The sequence below is a fragment of the Ochotona princeps genome, chromosome 5 (genome assembly GCF_030435755.1).
Source record: "Ochotona princeps isolate mOchPri1 chromosome 5, mOchPri1.hap1, whole genome shotgun sequence".
Lineage (NCBI taxonomy): Eukaryota > Metazoa > Chordata > Mammalia > Lagomorpha > Ochotonidae > Ochotona > Ochotona princeps.
Window position 1 is genome coordinate 59888027 of NC_080836.1, and position 23983 is coordinate 59912009.

A 23983-nucleotide genomic window follows, 5' to 3' on the forward strand; every position below is an offset into this window, starting at 1 on the left:
CAAAGGAAAGTGAAAATAGAATATGACCTTATTCATCTGGTAGTAATTGTATGAGGTAATATATAGTCATCATTAATTCTTAAGTGTGACATTTATTTCTCTGGAATGTCACCTTTGTTCTAAGATTTAAAAAATATAATTTCATACACATGACCAAAGAAAAATTATTTGACTTATTCAAATGACTGCTTTTGAAGGGAGCCTCCACAATAAATAGGGTGGATAAGAAAATAAAATTTGGATGAAATGAGTCATTTTTTGGTTTTGAATATCTTCTTTATATCTTAGGAATTTCACATTTGTACCTTTTATATTGGTAACTCATTCTACTCTTTTTTCTAAATAAGAAAAATTTATAGTCTCTTTGAAAAATGAAAATTGAAAAGTTTAGTGCAGTTTGGAAAGGCAGAGACAATGTTAGAAAATACAATTTTAGCTAGTGCCTAATTACTCCCAATTTGTTCAGAACCACTGAAGTTTATGGGCAATTGTTTGATTTAATTTTAGGGTTATCAAATACTGTGAAATTTCCTGTAATTATTTCCGGTAAAATGTGCCATATTACTGTCCTGTCCCCAACTCAATTCAGTTTGTGCATTAAATTTTGCCTAATTACTGTTTATCTTGAAGTATCAAAAGAGAAGTTAAGGTAATAAAATTTACCTTTCAGCACATGAATGGTTTGGGTACTACAGAAGTGTTCAATTTGAAGTTAGCCACAGCTTTATCATTGCATGGAAAAATCTTTAACTTAGCAAGTTAGAAAAGCACATAGATTTGTATTTCTGAGGAGGATTTGGGTTGAGATTTGTAATTTAGAAAAGGTTGAAGATGGGAGAAAAGCTAGACAATTGGTGTGTTAGATAACGCATTTTAAATAAATGGCTAAATCCTCTTTCTAAAGAGCTTCATAACAAGCATGGTACATAACTCATGTTTCATGTCATTTAATTGTTTTATGGTTAGCATTCATAGTTTTGAATTAATATATGTTATAGCAGAAGAATTTATCTGTATTTGTATTCATTCTATTTAAGGAATAAAAACGTTTTACATGGTAAAAAGTAAAACCTAGCAATACAATGTTTTCTGATCATTATACTATGATTTATGTGATACAGTTTCATTACATAATTAGTCTTGCTGCACTCAATTGTTGGTGGCTGCAATGTTTCTCCAGTGTTTAAATTTAGAGAAAGATCTTCCAATCAATGATTGACTCCTCAAATGACTGCAACAATTGGGTTGGCCAGGCCCAAACCAGAAGCTGAGAGCTTCTTCTAGGTCTCCCAGTTGGTTCCAAGAGCTCAAGCATTTGGGCCATGTTCCGCTGCTTTCTGATGTGCGTTAGCAGGCAACTGTACACATACCTGTACACACATGGGATTCAGACATCACCGGTGGTGGGTTAAACTACTGTACCATGATACCACTCCTCCAATGGTTGCTAATTATTCATTTTTTAATAATATTAATTAAATATGGTATGCTAACGTGTTACTTAAATTAGATAATATGTTGTGGGGAGCAGGGTGCCAAAGCCGCTTGCAGGAATAGGAAGGGCCGTTGCAGGATGGCAGCTCGCCCAAGGCCAGGAGGCGGGGTTGGTCTCGCCAGCAGGTAAACAGGAAGTCACAGGGATAGGCCCTCGCTGTGATTATGTCATTGCTATTGGCCTATCAGGTAGCACCAAGTGGACCCACGGGGAGAAGTGATTGATGGAGAGAGGTATAAAAGCAGCCGCTAAAAGCAGTAAGACAGAATGAGAAGAACAGGGCAGCAGAGAGGGGTAGAAAAGCTAAGATCTTTGAGGGGAAAAGCTAAGGTGTATTGGGAGAAAAAGAGAGGGGTAGAAAAGCAATGAAGAAGAACGAGGCAGCAGAGAGGGGTACAAAAGCAATATAGACTTACAAGGAGAAGAACGGGAAGAAAAGTAGTGGAGAGAGGGCTAGAAAAGCAGGGAGAAAAGCTAAGACCAATGGGGAAAAGGCAGTGGAGAGAAGGTATAAATGCAGCCGCTTTTGGCAGTAAGGGGTCCGGTTGTGCTTCCTGTTTTCCTAGACCCTCAAGAGTGTGCCTTGTAGGTAGTGTCGCTGCAGGTCGGCTACAATATGTATGGATTTCTGTCGCTCTTTGTAGTAATGATCGGTGTTACTTTATATGTCTCCAGGTTTTGCCATGGAGACGGAAGGAGGGTCACATTATAAGTGATAAAAGCGTGTGATGAATTCTTCTCATCCTCAGCAGCTAGCTGTATTAAAGTTGAAGTTTATTTTACGTGATTTTGAATGTAAGTAGGTAAATGTAAAGTAGGTAAAGTAAGCTTCCAATGTGTTACACCATTCTTCAGACAGTAGAGCTGTAATTCTGAGTTTCTGGGTTGTTATCTTTGAAATTCAAGATATCTCATTGAAATGAGCAATTTTGAATATTAAAAAAGCAACAAAATAGGAAGGCTCAAACTACCTGTTCTTAAGATAGTAATAATTGAAACAGACTAGTATTAGCATAAGCATGGCCATGTAGTTCAGTGAAACATACCAGAGAGCCCACAGATAGACCTACACGTAAATTATCAATTGGTTTTTGACAGCAGTGACAAGGTAATTTCAGGAGGGGAAGGACTTAAAACAGAAGATGCTAGAATGACCGAGTATTGATACGTAAAATAGTAAACCTTAGTTATTACATCATGTCATATATACAAATTAGCTCAAATTGAAATGTAAGAGATACAGCTATGCAGTTTATAGAATAAAACAAGTTTTTGTGCTCTAGGATTAAATAGATTTCTTAGTACAAAAAAAGTAAAAGACAAAAACTGAAATTGAACTTCTAAGCAAAAGATATTTGAAAAAATGAGAAGACAGAAGCAGCTTGTAAAAGTTATGTCTGATATAAGACTTGTGTATAGAACTTACAAAGCACTCTTTCATAATAGTAGTCAGGAAAACAATTCTAAATGCATGAGAGATTTAGATAGTCATGTTACCAGAGTTTGTAAAGGGCAACAAGGCTTAGCGTCATTAGTCCTTTGGGAAATGCAGCTTTACAAATGCAATGAAATACAGCTACATACTGACCAGACAGTTGAAAACAAACAAGCAAGGACGCAACAACAACAGCAAAACACCCCAAACCTAGATCATACTAAGTATTGGGGAAGACATAGAACAATTGAAACATAGGTTACCATGGAGAAGATAACCATTTTGTAACTCATTATTAGAATAAGACGTTTGTTTGAAATATGACCATTGCATATATAATCAGTATAGAGGACATGTTGGAGTAGAGTTCTTAATCCAGTCTGACTTGTGTTTTCTTAAGAAGAGTCAAAGAGGCGGAAATTGTCTTAGGAAGACAGAGACTTAGAAGGAGAATGTCACCTCGTAGTGAAAGATGAGATGGGAATTATGCAGCTGCATGTCAAGGACTATCAAGGATTAGGAACAAATTAAATAACTAAGAATGGGACCAGAGCACCAGCATTATAGCTGGCAAAGCTGGCACCTGTTGTGCAGGCATCAGGCATTCTTTTTGTGCTCCAGTCTGTGTCTTGGCTGCTCCATTTCCAATCTAGCATTCTGCTAATGCTTGGGGGAAAGCAGCAGATGATGGTCAAGTGTTTGGGTGCCTGCCACCCACATGGGAAACCAACTTGAAGCTCTTGGCTTTGGGCTTGGGCCAACTCTGGATATTGCAACAATCTGGAGAGAAAACACAGTGGCTGCCAGATTACTCTGTCAATGCAATAAATGTTTACCTTGAAGATAAAAGAAATGAATTTTTGGATGACGTAAAAGGACGGTTAGAAAACTTCCAGTGCCTGCTGCATGGGGTGTCAGTAATGCAGCATATCAGTTACAGTAATGGTAAAAAAAAAAAACAAAACACTGATATCAGGGAGTTGAATAAAATTTTAGTGCAATTTAAGTGTATAGAAAGTAAATATTTACAAGTTAATATCTTATGGAATGATTTTAAAGGTCTAGCTTAACTAATAAGAATTTTTTTAGTACTATTTTATTTTTGATGATGTTTACATTATTGATCAGGGTGGGAAGGGTCAAAGATCAGGGGGAAGTGAGCAAGACCATTGTTTACACATGTTCTTTTTCTTCTTCCTGTATCTGCAGGAGGGGAGGATAAAATGGGAGAGACCATGTCCAGCCTCCCCAGTACCCAGTGTATTCCCAGGGTCCCAGTTGTGGAACATGTTCTGAGTTCCAGTAGTTCTGAGATGCTGTTGATATATTACTGTTCCAGGGATGAGAAAATCCTTTCAAGGTTCATTGGCTGACAAAGTTCATCTCAGAGTCTCCATTTGCCCAAAAGTTTGCTGTGAGTTTCACTGGGGTGGTTGATGGATTTGTTATGCTCTTCTTCCTCTGCAAATCAGTGGGTGCTGCAGTCCAGCCCAACCCTGCCCACCACATGCTCGGTCCTCACACATATCAGTGGGCGCTACAGCCCAGTCACGGTGACCCCCAATAACTTCCACCAGACCAGCCCTCTGTCCTGCTTCCTGTGCCTGCTAGCATGTGCAGTGAACTGGTCTGGTCTGTCTCACATCTCATTCAGCTCTTGTACACATCAAGTGGGTGTTGAAGCCTAACTCAACCCAACTGACTCCTCCCTTTAGCCCACACTCGGGCTAATGGGTACCACCTCCTGCCTAGCTAGGCCTGCCCCAGTCCTGGTTCTCCTGCTGACCAGTGAGAATTGCAGCCCATCAGGGAGGTGCCCACAGTTCCTCCAGTGGATCCCTCCCTGTCCCGAATCTTGCACACTCCAGATGGTTCTGCAGTCTAGCTGCACAGGACTTAAAATTTGCCCGCTGATGCTGCAGTAAAGCCCAGCCAGCCTGCCCTTACTCCAGTTCATGCCTGCCTTACGGATACAGTTGGTTAGCCCAGCCTGGCTCTCCCCTTACCCCAGTTTACATGTAGGCCAAAAGGTATTGTAGCCCTGCCCAGTCTGGTCTGCCCCCAGTGCCAACTGTCACGCTCACCAGTAGCAGCAGTGGCCCAGCATTGGAGTCCTCACTGCTCTTCTACTTGCACATCTGCCCACATCTCGTGTGTGCTGGTGGGCGCTGTAGCCCAGTCTTGCATGGCCTGTCTGGTATCACCTGCCTTACTTTGGCATTTGTTGGCGGGTTCTGTAGCCTGGCAGTCTGTCCCTGTTCCAGCTTGTGCCGCCCAATGCTGCCACCCAACCCAGCACATTGAGCCTTCAGTCCCGGCCCTGATGTGAACTGACTGGTGATGCGGACAGACCCAACTTTTCCTGCACCCCATCCTGGTTTTCAAATCTGTTAGTGGGTGTTATGAGCTGGTGCAGCCTGGCACACCCCCAGACCTGAGCCATACATTTGCCAGCAGGTACTGTAACCTGGTCTGGTCTGGTCTGGGCTGCTCCTTGCTTTGGTTTTTGTGCTTACCTGCAGGGACTGTATCCTGACAAAGGAGTTCTGCAAGTTCATTATTGGGTCTTTTTCCAGTGGTGGTCTCATGCACACTGGTGTGTTCTTGGCCTGGGCCTATTTAGTCCACATTCTGTCCTGAGAGCAATAGTGGCCTTGCCCAGCCAGCCAGTATCCACTCTGGTTCTTACTGTTGGCTGCTGCAGCCCAGCCACACCTATAAACTAATAAGAATTTCAAAAGGTTATCACACCATTTCCTTGTTATCTCTAACAATTTATATGCTCAACTGGAGAATGGCCTTACACTTGGGTATTTTTAGAGCTTTCTGATATGCCCAGTTAAGCAAAGATGTCTCCTTTATCCTTTCATATAGCATGCTTGTGCTTGTTAATACTGTAGCTGTTAGCCATTTTTTCACATCTTAAAATTCAGTGAGATGGCATGTTTTTATTTCTTTTATCCTTCTGTGGCTACAATGACTGACTTGTGATGTACCTGAGATAGAAAGGAAAGATCTTTTTAAATTATCAGATTTTGCCATGATGCATTTTTATCATGCTTGACATTTATTCAGCAAACATTGATTGAGTTCCTGTTATGTGGAAAATGTTATACTGGCTGCTTTGGGATATATAAAACTGCTATGACATCTAAACTAAGTATAGAGCAAAATGAGATTTCTATTTAGTGTGAAGTGTAGTATAAAGGGTGAACGTGCATGCTCACTAGAGCCTTCAGGTGGAGTGTAGGTTAATGGCATTGGAAAACCAGTTAGTATGATGGCAAAGAAACTCACTTTTTAGTGCCATTCAAAATCGTCGTAGTTTAAAATGTCTTCTAATAAAAGTTTTTGGGGGTCATTTGTAAAATCATTGCTCTTGTCATATTTTTAGATTGAACAAAAGAGACTGCAGTAAATGAGGTACTGTGCCTTAAAAGTGCAGACTTGAATTTTCATAAATAGGCTCTGAGAGGTTCCTCCTGATTCTTGAGCTCATTTTCCTTTTCACAGTGAAGAGCAAGACTTCAAAGATTCACTGGCTCCCCCCCCCCCCCACCCCCCGTCTTTAAGGTACATTTTAACCGTCACAGAGTGGCAAATAACCCTTTAGCTGTCCTCATGGGCAAGTTGAGCAGTTGGTATAGATGATCAGTGTAGCTCTGTGGTAATGCTTATGATGGGTGTCAGGACTTTGAGTGCTGTGCAGCATGAGGATTCTGAACAGCATAACTTGCAGCATAGCTTGTCAACTAGGTTGTAATCTATGACTGATGCTTTCCCCCGGTGAACTGAATGACAGCCAAGGCTCTGGCAAGAGCACTGTGATTTGGGAGAGCATTGGAATTTTAGAAAACCTTATCCCCACTACCCTTTTCATAGCACAGCTATGGGATCTGTTGTACATACTGTGGAATCTACTCTCAGATCCAAGTTTGAGTACTTATACTACAGAATGCAAGTGCAAAAGAGCCTTCTGCCACATTTGTCAAAATTAGGAAATAATGTTGGTAAATTGCCACTAAATAAACTCTAAACTTTGACCAGATTTTACCAATTTTTTGCTAATACCTTATTACAGGACACCACATTGCATTTAGTTGTCACATCTGTTTAGTCTGATGTACCATTTTTCAGTTTCATTTTAAGCTGTCCAGATATTTCAAAATTGATCTGCTTGGCTAACTTTGGAAACAATATGTAGTAAACAGTCTTGTTAACTCAAAGCAGTTATGAACATGTCACTATCTTGTCCTTCGGGGCTGTCCATGTGTTTCATGTTTTCTGACTTGACCTGTAGCTGTTGTCCTCTCTGGTTGGCCCTGCAACAAAGTGGTGTAAGCAAAAAGCCAAACCAAAGTAGAAAAACTCAAGAACAGGGGTGAGGTCAGTTTTGACGTTGGGTTTGGGGACAGGTCCTATTTAATTAGTTGAATTCAAGTGAAAAAAATTCTAACAGGCTGGGGTGATGAGGGAGGGAGGAAGTGTGATCAGAGACATAGGGGTTTTCCAAGGATGTTGCCAAAACTGTCGTGAACCTGGAATCAAGTCTGCCATATGGTAATTCTGTGACTTTAAGCAGGTACCTAACCTCTCTTTCCTCTTTTGTTAAACAAGGAACTCATGTTGAAATGTGTCAAAGCTTTTTGATTCTATTCATCCACATTCAACTTGCAGTTACATGTGCCAAGTAAATTTTTTTGGAGAAATTTTAAAGTTTTTTAAAATTTATTTTAATATTGTTTGCATAGTTGCAGAGGAGGATGCATGTACATTGGGTGTCCACTTAGGATGGGGAGGGTCAAGATTTGGAGGATGGTGGGTGGGACAGATGTTTCTTTTTCCCCTTCCTGTATTCTTGGGGAAGGGGGGGAAGAGTAGGGGGTGGTAGGGAGCTGATGCTATCAAACTACATTGGCACCCAAGGATGAGGGAGTCATTTGATGACGCCCTAGGGACTCTGACATGTGGAAGCGACGATCATTTGATGACAGTGTAGAGAGCCTGAAGTATGGAAGGATAAATCATGCGTTGACACGTTAGAGACGCTGATAATGTGGATGGGTGTTACCTGAGTGGTTTTGATGGTTGTGAGATGTTGGCTTGTTGTACCAGGGTCAAAAAACTCTTTCCCAGGTCTCTTGGCTGACCAAATCCACGTTAGTGCATCCACAGGCCCAGGGACATGCTGTAAAGCTTGGCCAGGAGAGTTGTCCAACCTGTTCTAATTTCCATCTTCTGACGAGGCAGTGGACATCACCTGCTAGACTAGAGGGGCTGTCTGTCATGGTGTCTACTGCACAGGTATCGGCGGCTTAGGCCCAATACGTGCACTACATATATTGTAATTTTCTCTGTGGCCATGGTTTGAGTCCAGTGATCTTAGTTGAGCAGTCCCCCAAGAAACCTCATCTGAGGTGACCTCAGACTTGACTGTGTGTGACAGCTAAAGTAGGGCCAGGTTTGATTCATCACCTGCAGTAGCCAGTGTACATACTGTTGGATATAGCTGCCTGGTCAGTTCTGCCACCAGCCACATCTCTCAGGCAAACCTATGGGTTCTGTGGCCTAGCCCATTCCAGCCAAGCCCACCAGGCTAAGTCTTCATGCCCACCAGCAGATTCTCTGGCCTGTTTGGGACAACACCCAACAATCCCCATCAGACCCACTCCCAGCCCTGGGTTTTGTATGTGTCCAGCAAATGTTTCAGCTTAACCCAGCACATTCTTAATCCCATCCAGCTCTTGTGGACACCTGTGGATGCTGCAGCTTAGCTCAGCCAGACCTGCCTTCTGACCCAGCCCGCACATTGTTGATGGGTGCTGCCATCTTGTCCAGTCAGGCCCACCCTTAGCCCTAGCTCTTGTGCTCACCAGTAGGAGCTGCACAAAACAGGGAAGTGCCCACAATTTCCCTAGCAGGCCCATTCCCAAGCCCAGAAGTGTTGCGGTCCAGCCTGAAGTGGCTTTCACCTAGTCCTGGCACTTGCCAGTGGATGTTGTGGCCTAACCTGGCTGAGCTGCACCCATTTTGGCTCTGTTGCATGCCAGTGGGTGTGGCACCCCTGCTTGGGCTGGCACAGTTCCGGCTCTCATGGAAGCAGCAACTCAGCAAGGAAGTTCATAAAGTTCACCTACCAGACCTACTTTCAGCTTTGGATCTCGTGTGTACCTTTGGGTGCTGTGGCCTAGTCTGACTTTGCTTCCAGTCCTGGTACTCACTGGGTACTGTGGCCTACCTAGACTGGCTGGTTGCAGTCCTGGTACTCACTGGGTACTGTGGCCTACCTAGACTGGCTGGTTGCAAAGCCAGCCCAGTCTGGCCTGCCTCCAGACCCAGGCCACATGCTTGTCCACAGGAGCTACTGCCTTACCCAGTCTGTTCTACCCCCAATTCTGACTCTCAAGCTCACCAATAGGAGCTGCAACCTATCCGGAAAGTCCCTGAAGTTTCCCTGCAGGGTGAGGGTGTATTCTCAACCTTGGACCTTTTGATTCTGGCAGTTGCTTTCACCCGAAGTACCTGGGTTTGAAATAGTGTTAAAGAACACTGTAAGAGCTGTCTCTTCATCACCATAATCCCAAAGATAGGAGCCGTAAGATACAGGGGCAAAAAAAAAAAAAAAGTAATAAATTTGCCTGATGTCACACATCTGGTAAAGGCAACCAGATTTTACATTTCATGTGGTCTCTAAGCCTTTCTGATAGTTTATTACTTTTCTATTTGCACTATTAAGAAGTGTTCGTAAGGACTTGTGGGATGGTTAAATACAGGAACTGATGAGAAAGGAGGCTGAAAACTCAAGCTTTGTGCCTACATGACTAGAACAGTAAACCAAAGTCTTATTTTTAAAATAATATTCTTATAAAAGTATAATTATTGTAGGATATTGGTAAGACATAAAAACATCACATCGGAGTAGGTATAATTTAATATTGCTATATATCCTGTTTGCAGTATACATTATTTGTACATCTTATTTACTACGGTATACAATTTTGTGACCTGTTTTTCCCCATCTCACTAAATAGTCCACAAAAATGTTGATTTTTTTTTTAAAAGATCTATTTATTTTTATTGGAAAGGCGGATATACAGAGAGGAGGAAAGACAGAGAGGAAGATCCTCCATCTAATGATTTACTCCCCAAGTGAGCACAACGGCCGGTGCTGCGCCGACCCGAAGCCAGGAACCTGGAACCTCCTCCAGGTCTCCCACACGGGTGCAGGAACCCAAGGCTTTGGCCCGTCCTCAACTGCTTTCCCAGGCCACAAGCAGGGAGCTGGATGGGAAGTGGAGCTGCCAGGATTAGAACCGGCGCCCATATGGGATCCTGGCGCGTTCAGGGCGAGGACTTTAGCTGCTAGACCACGCTGCTTGGCCCTAAAAATGTTGATTTTTGAAGGTGAGTAATTTGCCACATGTTTAAGTTATTTTTACTTTTTTTATTGCTACATTGCTTTGAGCCTACCTATACAAAACCTTTGTGCATGTCTTTGTGCACTCTTGGATAGGTCATTGCAGGTTGGATTTGTTCATCAAGTAGACCTTGATGCATGCAAGCAGGGATCTTTAAGAAGCTGTGCTCCTTTCTCTTACCACTAGTAGTGTTTGAGCATGACTGCCTTTTCACTTGACTATGAAGTACCTCAAGTTTTAATCTTTGGCAGGACCAAGTTTTGTTTTAAAGATTATTTTGATTTTGAGTGATAGTTGGTAAGATAGGTATAATGGGCAGCAAGGAACTAATGAAAGAAATGTGAATAATGGAAAATACACAGTGCCACAGCTGAAGACTTAGAAGTCTGCTGTGCTGTGTAGTTTTCCCGAAAGAGAATGGAATGTTTAAGCAGTAGCTATATATAATGTACTTAAAGGCATGTGTGTCCTTATACTTCTGTATAACCAGAATCAGAATGGTCAGGATTGATTTGAAGGCACCACAGCTTTAAAGGGCTAGTGTGAAATAAAAGTAGTCTTGAGTTGTGGTAGAGAATGCAGGAGGTGATGGTACTGAAATTTAAACTAATAGGGTTTGTGTTTTCTGTGAAGCCTAACCTAAAGAATATGCAAGTTTTACCTGTCACAAAATCAAAATTTCTGACCTAAATCTATTCTTGTGCAAATGAGACTGAGACTTGTTTTATGTCATATAAATTATTCTTGATCTTAGTGACCACTGTGCTATTTTATATTTGGTTCTTATAGATGATAGCACACCATTAATGTCCCCATGTTATTTTTAACAATCATGATTAAAAGGTTATTACCTACTGGTGTCTGGTTAATTTTGCTGAACTCACTCAGAGTTACAAGTCTCAAGCAGTTACACCCACTGTACGATATGACTGTTAAGCCCATGCCCAATATTGGTTATTTCTTTGAATTAGTAATTACATGTAATTAGTATACACTTATATTTCACCTTATGTGAAACTTTCTAAGTGTTAACATTCAGTAGTATTCTAAGGTAAGATCTTACCTATCTCTAATAGTTGCCTGCTTCTGCATGATAAGCTGAAAGAAATGACAAGAAAGCTTGTAGCAGGAAGAACAAGATCTTGGTGTTGTAGCATTTAGTTTTTAAAAGACAAACATAAAGACAAATTACTTATGTGTTCTATGAGTAAGAATATTGTTGACATTTTCCCAGTTGATCAATTTCAGGAAACATATTCACTGTTTTTTCTTTTTCCAATCTTTTTGAGGTGGTAATAGGGAAGTTTTCCAAGGAAGGTGATGTATTTCAGGCTAATAGGTGGAAGAGTATTATCTTAATTAACTTACTGTAACCCAAAAATGGAAATGAGTTTTGAAGTTACTAAATTTTGTATTTGCACAGCAGATACTGGTACCCATATGAGATTTCGGCACATGCAAAGTGAGGATTTAGCCACTGAGCCATCAAGCCGGACTCAGTTTATTGAATCTTGAAAATCCTGTGTGCAAATAAGAGGTTATATAGACATTAAATTTTGAGCAAAAAAACCATACATTACATACCAGGCATACATCATCAAACTCCAAGACAAAACATAACAAGAAATATAATAGATTAAATAGATAAGTTATAATTTGTTTAGTTTAAGGTTTGTGACAAATTGGATAAAAAATTGTCATTTATCAACTTTTAAAGTTGTATTTTACCTGATATGGCCTGTGTTGACATAGAAGAGGGAACAGTGAAAATGAAAATATTTATGATTTGTTGTTGATTTGTACTTTAGATTCAAAATATGGCAAAGTGGCTTACATTTTGAATGCACCTTTAAAATTTTGTAGTGGACAAAGGATAAGGGAAAGAAAGTTGCTTGTGAAGATGTAAGTAGTTTTAGCCAACGTATCTAGATTTTACCAGTCTATTTCTTTCTATAAGTAAGGTAATCTGTACTGTCTTGACTTTGCCAGTTTAGGATTAATAATAAGAAAGCAAATTATGGAAATCCACCAACCCTATGTAAAATTTTTTAGGATTTAGGTGGTCTCTGCAGTCAGTCCCTTTACAGTTTTACTTAGTATGTTAGTTCCACAACTATTATTATTTTGAACTGCAGTGTGTGTGTGTGTGTGTGTCACAGAAAGCAATTCAGAGCTGAAAGAATATACTATGAAAGACGGATGTCCTTTCTACTGTAGAGCTTCGTATCCTGCTAGTAGCATTTCCTTGTGTATGTTTCTAGAAAGAGCTTCTATTTCCTGGGTTTATTTACAGATGACTCTCAGTGATGATACCTCTGATAATGGTAGCATTTCTGTCCCCTGCTCTGTACCTTCCCTCCCCCATTTAGTCTTCAGAGTAATTACAAATGGTTGCCCAGTACTGTTTTCTTGTCCTGTGAGTTGGTGTGCTCGCGGTATTACCAAATGAAGTCTTCCTTAGTTCTGATACTCTTTTCACATCCAGTGTCTTCCAGCATCTCTTGATGTAACTCATCTCTCCCTGCTTTGTTTTCGTGTGCTGGTTGGTTTTTTTTTTTTTTTTTCTATTACACATTTGTCAAAGATCTGTTGTGTTAGTATGGCTTATATGATGTGTGGTCTCTCATTTTAGGTATTCCCTTCTCATTCTGTACACCCTGCTTAGCCTAACATATGCATCAGCAGGACTTTAATTGTCACCTGTTACCAAAGTCTCAAATGTATAGCCCAGGTTCCAGATACACACACCTAATCATAAATATATATATGTGGGTGCCTCTTTGACCAATCTATCTGTTGGTACCTCAAACACTTTTAAGTATTTGTGTGAAAGTCAGAGTTACAGAAAGACAGAGAGAGAGAGAGAGAGAGAGAGAGAGAGAGAGAGAGAGAAAGAGAGATTCATCCACTGGTTCACTCTCTGAATGGTCATAGCATGAGGAGCTAGACTAGGCAGAAGCCAGGAGTCTGGAACTCCCTCTGGGTCTCCTGCATGGGTGCAGGGACCCAAAACATGGGGGCCATCTTCTGTTTTATCGGGCATGTTAACAGGGAATTGGATCAAAACTGGAGCAACACTGGGACTCCAGCTGAAATTCCTGTGTGCTTCCATTGTTGCAGGTAGTATCTTACTCACTGCAGCACACAGCCAGCCCCATCATATTACACTTTAGTCTAGCCTCCATGACCTGGCCTTCTTCCACGTCTGTCTTCCCACAGCAACAGAAGGCTTTCCACAATGTAAATACTAGTATTGTGATCTCCCTTGTTTAAAATCTTTTATGGTCTTCTTGTTTTTAAAATTTATTATCATTATTATTATTATTAGTTTGTTGTTGTTGTTGTTGGAAAGTCAGATTTTACAGAGAAGAAGACACAGTGAGAAAGATCTGCCATCCACTGGTTTATTCCCCAGGTGGCTGCAACTACCAGAGCTGAGTCAGTCTGAAGCTAGGAGCTTCTTCTGAGTCTCCCACATGGGTGCAGGGTCCCAAGGCTTTGATCTGTCTCCCTCTGCTTCCTCAGGCCACAAGAAGGGAGGTGGAAGGGAAGTGGAGCAGCTGGATATGAATCAGCCCCCATGTGGGTTCCCGATGAATGCAAGGCAAGGACTTTAGCCACTAGGCTATCGCGCCAGGCCCTTATTGTTTCTTAGAAAGACAAAATTATTTTTTTTAATTGGATATGCAAGATAGACATAGTAAGAGAGCTCCCATTTGCTCTCTTTCCCAAAGGCCTGTAATAGCTAAGGCTCAGCCAGGTGGAAACCAGGAGCCAGGAACTCAGTCAGGGCTTCCCTAATGAGTTGGAGAGACAATCACTTGAGCCTGCTATCTCCCATTATGTGCATTAGCTGGAAGCTGGAATTGGGAGCAAAAGCCTGTACTCAAACAAGAAGGTCCAAAGTGGAATGCAGACATCCCAGTTAGCATCTTGATTGATAGGCTGAACACCTGCTATGAAACAAGCGTCTATTTGTTTGTTGCAGTAATTGTTATTTGTTGCATTTTAACTTCAGGGGTAATGCTCCCCCAAATCCTTGCAGAGGTCAGGACTGGATCATGCCAAAGTTAGAAACCAAGAAATTAACCCAGGCTTCACATGTGTGTCAGAGTACTTGACCCATCATCTGCTGTCTTATAGGGTGTGCAGCAGCAAGTTGAAATTAAGCACAGCTGAGATTCAAACCCAAGTGCTCTGGTATGGGCACCAGGTATCCCAGCCATCCACTTAACCTCTAGGCCACATGCCTGCCCCAGTATATTAATACAACTTGGCAATTCTGCTTTGTGGACATTGGCCACTTCCTTCCTCCCAGTACTCTTCTTACTTCTATGCCATTGTCCTTATCTCCACGCCCTCTACTGCATCACTCCCTTGCCTCCTGCCTCCTCAGAGCATTTGGATTTGCTTTTCAGTCTTCATTCCCTGTTGTTTTCCTCTCACCGTGCCGTGATCAGATTCCTCTAGGTGCTTCCGACGTCCTCTCTAGCATTGCCTCCTGAATCCTGCCTGCCTGAGTAGGTCATGTTCTGTTGGCACTCTTTCCTCTTGGTAACATTGTCTCATTTTCTGTTTTTTTGTTTTAAAGATTAATTTATTTTATTAGAAAGGCAGATGTACAGAGAGGAGGAGGGACAGAGAGGAAGATCTTCCCTCTGATGATTCACTCCCCAAGTGACTGCAACGGCTGGTGCTGCGCTGATTGGAAGGCAGGGGCCAGGAACTTCCTCCAGGTCTCCCACACGGGTGCAGGGTCCCAAAGCCTCAGGCTGTCCTTAACTGTCCTTAACTGTCTTCCCAGGCCACAAGCAGGGAGCTGGATGGGAAGTGGAGCTGCCAGGATTAGAACTGGTGCCCATATGGGATCCCGGTACGTTCAAGGCGAGGACTTTAACCATTATGCTATCACGCCAGGCCCTGCATTTTCTGTTTTATAAATTCTGTTGGTTTAATTAACATCTCTATCCCTGTTTAGGTTGTAATCTCTCTGAAGGCAGTGGCTATGGTATCAATAGTTTCTTGCACAGGTCCTCATTACAAAATAATGGATACTTCATTAATCTTTTTCAAATGAATCAATTTTTTTAAATGAATACATTTTAAAAAAATTTAAAAAGACAGAGGTTTTCCATTGATTGGGTCTTTCATTTCCCAGGTGTCCACAGTGATCAGGGCTGAGTCAGGCCAAAGCCAGGAGCTTCATGCAGATCCCCAGGGCTTGAGCATTTGAGCCAGCCATGTCCATGTTTCCAGGCCACCAATAGGGAGTGGGGGTCAGAGGTGAGGCTTGCAGGACACAAGCCAGTTCCTTAATGTCTCACCTTTATCTGCTACTCCAGAATACTAGCCCCTCAGTAAGGTTATAAGGAGTGAATTAATTTCTGTTTTCTCCATTGGATCTATTTGCTTTGCATATTGTAAACACTCAAGTACATTTTTCCATTCAAGGTAAATTTGTACGTTCTCAAAATATAATTTAAGTTCATTAGCAATACAGTTTCCTGCTTAGTTGTAGTACAGGTTAATTTTGTTCATCAGAGTTCTCAGATTCATCAGTTCTGAGGGAGGGAAGTAGGAAGATAAAACTAATTGGGAATTACTACTAGGTAGTCTGTAGTTCTACTGACATCATTTTCCTGCATTGTTTGCTTATTCATCTCCCTCCCTTTGATTATCTTTAATAAATCATGAACTCCTAATTATTTTCAACCTAGACAGTTATGACTTTTTTTGAGAACACTTAGGAATTCCAGCTGCTTATGTATAAACCAACAGTGCTTTAAATTTGTTAAAAAATAGAGATGGTTTTTTTTTTAGAAAAAAAAATGTTAACAAAGTCTGCTAAGGTTTCCAGTCTAGTTGACAAACTTATTTTTGTTTTTGAGTCAAAATCTTTTTTTACATGTCTATTTATTATTATTTTTTAAAGAGTTACATGGGGAGGGAGTGAGAGAAAGTGAAATTTTCCATCCACTGGTTTATTCCTCAAGTGCCTGCAATAGCCAGGGCTAGGCCAGGCGGAAGCCAGCAGCCCAGAACTCCATCCTGTCTCCCACATGGGTGCAGGGCCCCAAGTACGTGGTCTGCATTCCTCTTCTTTCCAAGGCACATCAGCAGGGAGCTGGATGGGAAGTAGACCACCCAGGACTGGAACTTGCACTCATAAGCCTTGCAGGTAGTGGCTCAGGCCACCATATCACACACTGGTCCCAGACCTGACTGTATTTGGATGGTGAATTTCAGAGTTCATTATTATTTTTATATGTAACTGCTCATCAGTATGATTTTGCACACCATGAATTTACTTATGTGCCTTCCTTCGAACATGCGTTAATCTACTTATACTCACCCCCCCCCAAAAAAAAAGAATGATAAAAGCAAATAGTAGTTTATGTGCTAAGGTTGTACGGGAAACAGGATATCTGTTGATTTGCCATACTCTTAATGTGTAAAAAAGGAGACTAGGTCCAAAAATCATATTTCCTTGTATCATATTAATTTTTTAAAAGGACTGGGAGACTGGCTCAGTGGTGTAGTAGGGTAGGCTTCCTTCTGTGATTCTAGCATCCCATTTGGCCTCAGTTCTTGTCCTGGCAACTGACTAATCCAGTTGTCTCATACAGGTGGTAGGAACCCAGCTAGTAGAACCATGCTTTGCTGCCTCCAAAAATGTGCGTTAGTAAGGAGCTGGGATTGGGAGCTGTGCAGGGACTTACCAGAGCTGCTCTGGTATCTGATACAGGTGTCCCAGTTTCCCAGTCTTCATCTTACCAGTGGGCCAAAGGGTAGTTGCCTCATTGATTTTTTTTTTTAACATAACACGTAATTAGCACTGGTCTTCGTAAAACCAGTAACTAGTTAGAATACTTCTTAGTCTTTTAAATGCTTGGGATATACCCTAGTTCCTTTCAGAAACTTAAGGAGTTTTATTTTAACAGTCACCACATTGGTCTGTCCTGGTTTTTGGTCTGCTGATCTAACAGTTGGAAAAATTCCCTGTTTTGTTGCAGTCGTTGCTGAAGGTCTGCTTGCTGGTAGGACCAGGTGCAGGTTCCTTTCCTTGTTCTCTGTGCAGGCCCCTTCTGCTTCGGTTGGTCCCTTTCATGCCTTGCTTTGCCTTTTTATCCTTACTTTCCTCCTGTCATGGCATAGCACTTCTCTCCGTCAAATCCCAGTCCTAATCCTTCTGCCTCCACATTTTCAGTGGTTTCAACACCATAATTGTTTGTGAATAGCATTTTTTTTCTCTGCCATTAATTTTCTCTGTTTTCCTTTGGTATTGTAAGGGTTTGTTTGCAAGAGTAGAGAAAGGCCAAAGACCAGAGTGTATACCTTTGCTGCCAATACATGAACTTGAGGCCAGGCTGGTCAGTCTGAGGGTAGTGTGGTTACTTACTTGGTATTTAATGTTATGGATAAAATAGTTTAAATTAACTTTTGTGTGCTGCATTGAAACCAATATTTATGCAAGTATTACTGTGGTTTAAGTGTGTTCCAAGTCTGAAATAGCTGATTTTAGAACACATCCCTCTCTAAGTTGAAAGCTATTTTTGTAAGCTAACACTTAGAGAAGCATTTACTTTTTGTTTAATATACAAGTATTTACTTATTCTAAACTTTGCTTCTTAAAATTAATTATTTTTTAAATATTTTTTTAGTATAGAAAAGAGAGAGAAGAAAAGGTAGGAGTTGGTGAAAAGGTCTTTTGTTCCTTAGTTCAGCTCCCAAATGATCATCAAAGGTTTGGGCTAGGTCAAACTGAAGCCAGGAACTCTATCCCCATTCCCAACAGGAGAGGCAAAGCCCCAGGTACTTGGATGGGTTTCCAGTGACTTCCCATGCACATAAACAGGAAGCCGGATAGAAAGTTGAGGAGCTGAGACCTGAACTGGTCATTTCTACTGTTTGATATTGTCACTGTTTTGTGTATGAACCATTCAGCAAGTGAATAGTTGTGTTGCCAGTATTTGAGTTAAACCTCAAGCTGTGACAGCAGTTTCATTTGAGCCTGGCTGTGCATCTGGAAAATTAGAAGAAAGTGGCATGCTTGGGCCTCTGCTCCCCACTTGGGAGAACTGCGTGGAGTTCCTGGTTCCTGGCTTTGGCCTGACCCAGCCCCAGCTGTTGTAACCATTTGGGAAGTGAATCAGTGAATGGAAGTTCTCGTTCTCCCTCTCATCCTGCCTTTCAGAAAATCATTTTTTTTTTTTAAGTAAAGCAATCTGAATAGGTTAAAAAAAATTAGGAAAGATGTTGAAGATAGGTAGTCAGTGAAATGCAAGTTATAACCACAGTGATATATATCGTCTGAATGCAGTCCTGATAGTAATCAGAAAAATGAAGAGGAAAGCAGCATTGATAAGGAGTTAGAGACAAGTGAGTTTTTACAAGCTTTTGGTGGGAATGTAAATTAATGCAGTCATGAAGAGTGATATGGAGATTCCCCACAAGTTACAAATAGGTCTGCTGTATGGCCTTGTGAGTGTATTCCAAGGAAGTGTCTGTCTAATAGAATCTCTTGTGCAGTACTGTTAACAGTGGCTGAGCAATAGAAACAACCCAGGTGCCCGCCAACTGGTGAATTACCAAAGAAAATGTGTTATGTGTATGCTTTGGAGTTATCAGCCATAAAAGAAAGAAATCCTGTCATTCGTGGCAGTGTGGTTGGAACCAGAGGACATTATGTTAAGTGAAATAAGCCAGAAATGAATATTGCCTGTTCTCTGTCATTTGGACAGTTAAAAAATGGATTATAAAGAAGGGGCTAAAATAGTAATTAGTGAAGGCTGGGAAAGATTGAGAGGTTGAATATTAAGGTAAAACAGTTGTATGAGAGAAATAACAGGTAGTATTGTACAGCACAATTGAGTGACTAGTTTAAAATAGCTTTTTGGATATTTTATGAAGAAGTAAGAATCAAGTACAAAGATATGAGGTAGAAATGCTGATATTCCAACTTGATCATTACATACAGTGTGCATGCATTATAACCCTGTATTCCATAAACATAAATACAGTTACTTTATGCCAAGAAGAAAAATATTAATGCTAAAAAGTGCACTTCACTTTCTGGTCATAAAAGGCCCAGTTCACATCTTGCATCTTCATGGAGCTTAAATTCATCATGAGTTGCTACAGATAATAAGTAAAATAAGGAGCTCCAAGATATGAGAATGCTAAATGCTATGGAGAAAGAAAATAGAAGAATATGAAATAAATGGAGACCATGTGTGATATTATATGAAAGGCCTTACTGAGAAGATGACTTAGTTAAGATCTATGGAAATATCGCAACAACAACAGCGAGTCAACCACAGGTGGTGGTTTTCCTGGAGACACACAGATAATGTATGTAGGTGCACTGGGCGCAAATGAACATGGTCTGTTAGGGAGCAGAACTGCTGCAGCCAGTCCAGCAATGAGGATGAGAGCCAGGTAGGAAATTACAGCATCTTTTAGGGTATAAGACTGACGAAAATACAAATAGAAAGGTTTTGACCAGTTGCATGCTGTCTTTACTTTTTCAGCTGTCATTATTCCCGATTGTCTGATTGAGAGCAGACTGTTGTGTTCAGGGAATTGGTCAGAGGTGGAAGCAAGGGGGCTGTTGTAATTAACCATGTAAAAGAGGATGGTGGTTTGAATCAAGCTTGGGCCAATGCCAGTGGGGAGAAATAGTACTTTGAATATGTTTTTAAGGTATAAACAACATCATTTTCTTCTCTACTGGATGGAACACAAAGAAGGTGATCAGAGGTGAGACTTTCGGCTGTGAGAAACTAGAAAAAGATGCCATCAGCTAAAAAAGGAAGTATGACTTGATTTCAATAATTGAATTTGAGACATTTCACAAGATTACTGTATTCAAACATCAGATTTCAAAATAAAGCTTGCTGTTGAGCTACTTCTGGCATTCAGAGATGTAGGCTGGAGACAAGCTTCTTGAGCCTTGGTCTTCAACTGTAAGGGGCTGGGGAGTTGACACCAGCCTCACGTTCATTAAGAAACAGTAATCCTCACAGCTAACCTTCCGTACAGCCATTCATCCACAAGAGAAGCAATAACATCTTTGAGGCAGTGTGGTTTGCGTGAAGAACAGTTCCTTTTGGGCTCATTTACAAGTAAGTGTTTGCCCAATTTGGAGGTCAGAAAGCACAGTCCTGAAATTAAGAGGAGTAAAACCACTGAGAAAATACCAGTTTCGATGCTTTAGTCAAATTGTCTCATTTTGCAGCTCTGAGACATACATTAGAAAATGTATGTCTAAAAATAGGACTGTTGCTCTTCCTTGGTGGGTTGAAATTAAATGAATTATAATGCACCATAGTGCCTTAAACAATTCCTGGTTTATAGTACAAATTGGAGTAAATTTTAGCCAACTTGATTATTGCTGTTACTCCTGTGTTTAATGTGTGGTCCACAAACATTTAAGGGTCTTTGTTTTATACAATTTGAACTTAATTTTATATGTTTTAGTGAATAGTAATATTCAGCCAATTCTCAAAGGGTGACAGAAAAATAAGCCTTTATATAATAGGCTTCAATTGTAAAGTATATTTAAATTTTAAGAAATACTGTTTCTTTTAAAGTTGCTTTTCCTAAACATTAAAATGTTAACAGTTAACTGTAATGTAATTGTGCATATGCATTTCCCTCAAAGACAGCATCGAATTTTGTATATCTTATGTATATAAATTATTTTTCAGAATATATTTGGTTATTGATAATGCTATTAGTACTTTCATGAAGTATTAATTTTTTTTACATCTAAAGAATTAAAAGTGGTTAAATTATTTTAACTAGTGTAATTTTGTTAATTAGTGTTGGTTACTTATTTATCCATACTAGTTTGCATCTGTTTCAAAAAGGACCCTGGGAGAATTTCTAAACTGGTGCTCATTTTGACAGAAGTATACCTTTGTATATATGTGTGTCCAGAAAGCTAGAAAGTTTTATGTAAAGGTTAAGAAAAAAAATGGAAGTCTGTCAGATCTATTTGAGAAGGGTTTAAAGAGTATTAATCTTCTCAGCAAGTAATTGGAGCTCGAATTTTACTTATACTATATCATTTGCTTGAATTTTATAAATGAGGTAATGGTGTTTAGTACAGCTTATCAAAATATAACTGGAGCCTATTAGCATCTAGTGCCCAGGTCTTAGTTTCTAGTAACGTTCTCACTGAAATAAATTGGGGCTCCTTAGAGAACAACTGAAAACCAAAGTAAAAGCCCACCATTTCAGTTGTGCCAGAAAGGGTGGTGCTTAAACGATATTGATAGAGCCTAAGGATTGGAACCATTTTCAGTGGGCTCCTGTTGGCTAGCATGAGATAATTTGAGCATGAGAATGGCCGAAAGCCGCGATGAATTATTTAAATCATTGGGGGAAAAAAATAGGAACTCATGAGACAAATTAGTAACACATAAAAGATAGAGAAATGTGTGCATGTCCTAAGTGAGAAGAGACGTCTGAAAGGGCAGCTAGGGTGTGTGTGTGCGTGTGTGGGTGTGTGTGCGTGTGTGTACGTATATGTGCATGTGTGGGTGTGTGTACGTATATGTGGGTGTGTGGGTGTATGTATATGTGCATGTGTGGGTGTGTGTGCGTGTGTGTATGTATATGTGCATGTGTGGGTGTGTGTATGTATATGTGCATGTGTGTGTATGTATATGTGCATGTGTGGTGTGTGTATGTATATGTGCATGTGTGGGTGTGTGTGCGTGCGTGTGTATATGTGCATGTGTGGGTGTGTGGGTGTATGTATATGCGCATGTGTGGGTGTGTGTACGTATATGTGCATGTGTGGGTGTGTGTATGTATATGTGGGTGTGTGGGTGTATGTATATGTGCATGTGTGGGTGTGTGTGCGTGCGTGTGTATATGTGCATGTGTGGGTGTGTGTGTGTATGTATATGCGCATGTGTGGGTGTGTGAATGTATATGTGCATGTGTGGGTGTGTGTATGTATATGTGCATGTGTGGGTGTGTGTGCATGTGTGTATATGTGCATGTGTGGGTGTGTATGTATATGTGCATGTGTGGGTGTGTGTGCGTGCGTGTGTATATGTGCATGTGTGGGTGTGTGTGCGTGTGTGTATGTATATGTGCATGTGTTTGTGTGTGTGTGTGTATGTATATGTGCATGTGTGGGTGTGTGTGCGTGTCTGTATGTATATGTGCATGTGTTTGTGTGTGTGGGTGTGTGTATGTATATGTGCATGTGTGGGTGTGCGCGTGCGTGTATGTATATGTGCATGTGTGGGTGTGCGCGTGCGTGTATGTATATGTGCATGTGTGGGTGTGTACGTGTGTATGTATATGTGCATGTGTGGGTGTGCGTGCGTGTGTGTGAATGTTGTGTTTTGAGGCACTGGAGTTGGAAAATCATGATTATGCTACCATAATAATAAAGTTATAGAATCGCTAATAGGTGTTAGATAAGGAGAAGTTTTGCATAATACGAGTTTAATGTGTTTACACTGAGATTGCTTATTGGTTGCAAAGGAGAACCAAGTGGCAGGAAAAGTAGACAGTTCTTGTCCAGATGATGAAAGCTAGCATGACTTCTAAGAAAGTGGACACCTTGGACTTCTCGATGTGCTGCCCTTCAGAGGACACATCCTTTTTGTACTGTTTCAGCTAGGAACTCATGACTTGAAACTGGTTACGTGTAACAGCTTAAAATGGTGAGCACATGCTTTTATTTTAAAGGATTGTATCCTGCAAAAATGCTCATGTTGCACATGTCAGCGCAGGGGGACAGAACCCTGTCAATTGAGACCACGGGCAGGGGAGGTCCATGGTCTTGAGACTGGATCCTGAGTCAGTTGTATTAGGCCGATAGTATTACATTAACACATTTCTTGAGATTCTAAATATATTGTGAATGCTGGGGACGGTTCTTAGGAAATGAACATTGACGTACTCATGGGGAAAGGGCCATGATGTGTGCATACTTACTTATGAAGGATTGAGAAATGCACATATATGTGCATCTGTGTGTGCACATGTGTGAGAAAGGGAAAGAAAGAGGAACAAGTGGGGCCACGTGCTAACAGAAGGAGATTCTAGCTCAAGTTATCCAGGTGTTCTCTGTATTTTACTTGTAATTGTTACGTGAATTTAAAATATATTAAATTTTTATACACATGCCTGAGCACATTATTTCTTTTATATTTATTTCGTTCCTTGTTGCTCTAGGTTACTAATTTACCTTTAATACTTTACTGGTTTTAAGATGTTAACATGTGTATTTGCAGATGTGTATATTGATTTTTTAATTTCTTTTAAATAGTGCTGGACCTAAAGGAGATAACATTTATGAGTGGAGATCGACTATACTTGGTCCACCAGGTTCTGTATATGAAGGTGGTGTGTTTTTCCTGGATATCACATTTTCATCAGATTATCCATTTAAACCGCCAAAGGTAAGAACCTATAAGTGCATTCTTTAATCTTCATCTTTCTGTAAAATCATTAATTCTAGAGTATTCATGTTATGTTTTATTATTTTTCATGAATTTATGTAGAGACTTTTTAAAAACTGGAAATACTTAACTCTTTTGCAAACAGTTCTGTGACTTACTGAAGAAGGGTTGAATTGTTAATTGTAAGGAAACACATCAATGAGGC

The 23983-nt window shown here is 40.6% G+C and overlaps 1 protein-coding gene across 2 annotated transcripts in view; it reads left to right on the forward strand.

The window, feature by feature from the left end:
- Positions 1-23983, forward strand: part of UBE2E3 (ubiquitin conjugating enzyme E2 E3) — a 75712-nt gene that overhangs the window by 45432 nt on the left and 6297 nt on the right. For both annotated transcript variants that reach the window (XM_058664690.1, XM_058664691.1), the window contains exon 4: positions 23646-23778. In XM_058664690.1, the coding sequence (XP_058520673.1) occupies positions 23646-23778 (133 nt within the window). The remainder of the gene's footprint in view (positions 1-23645; positions 23779-23983) is intronic.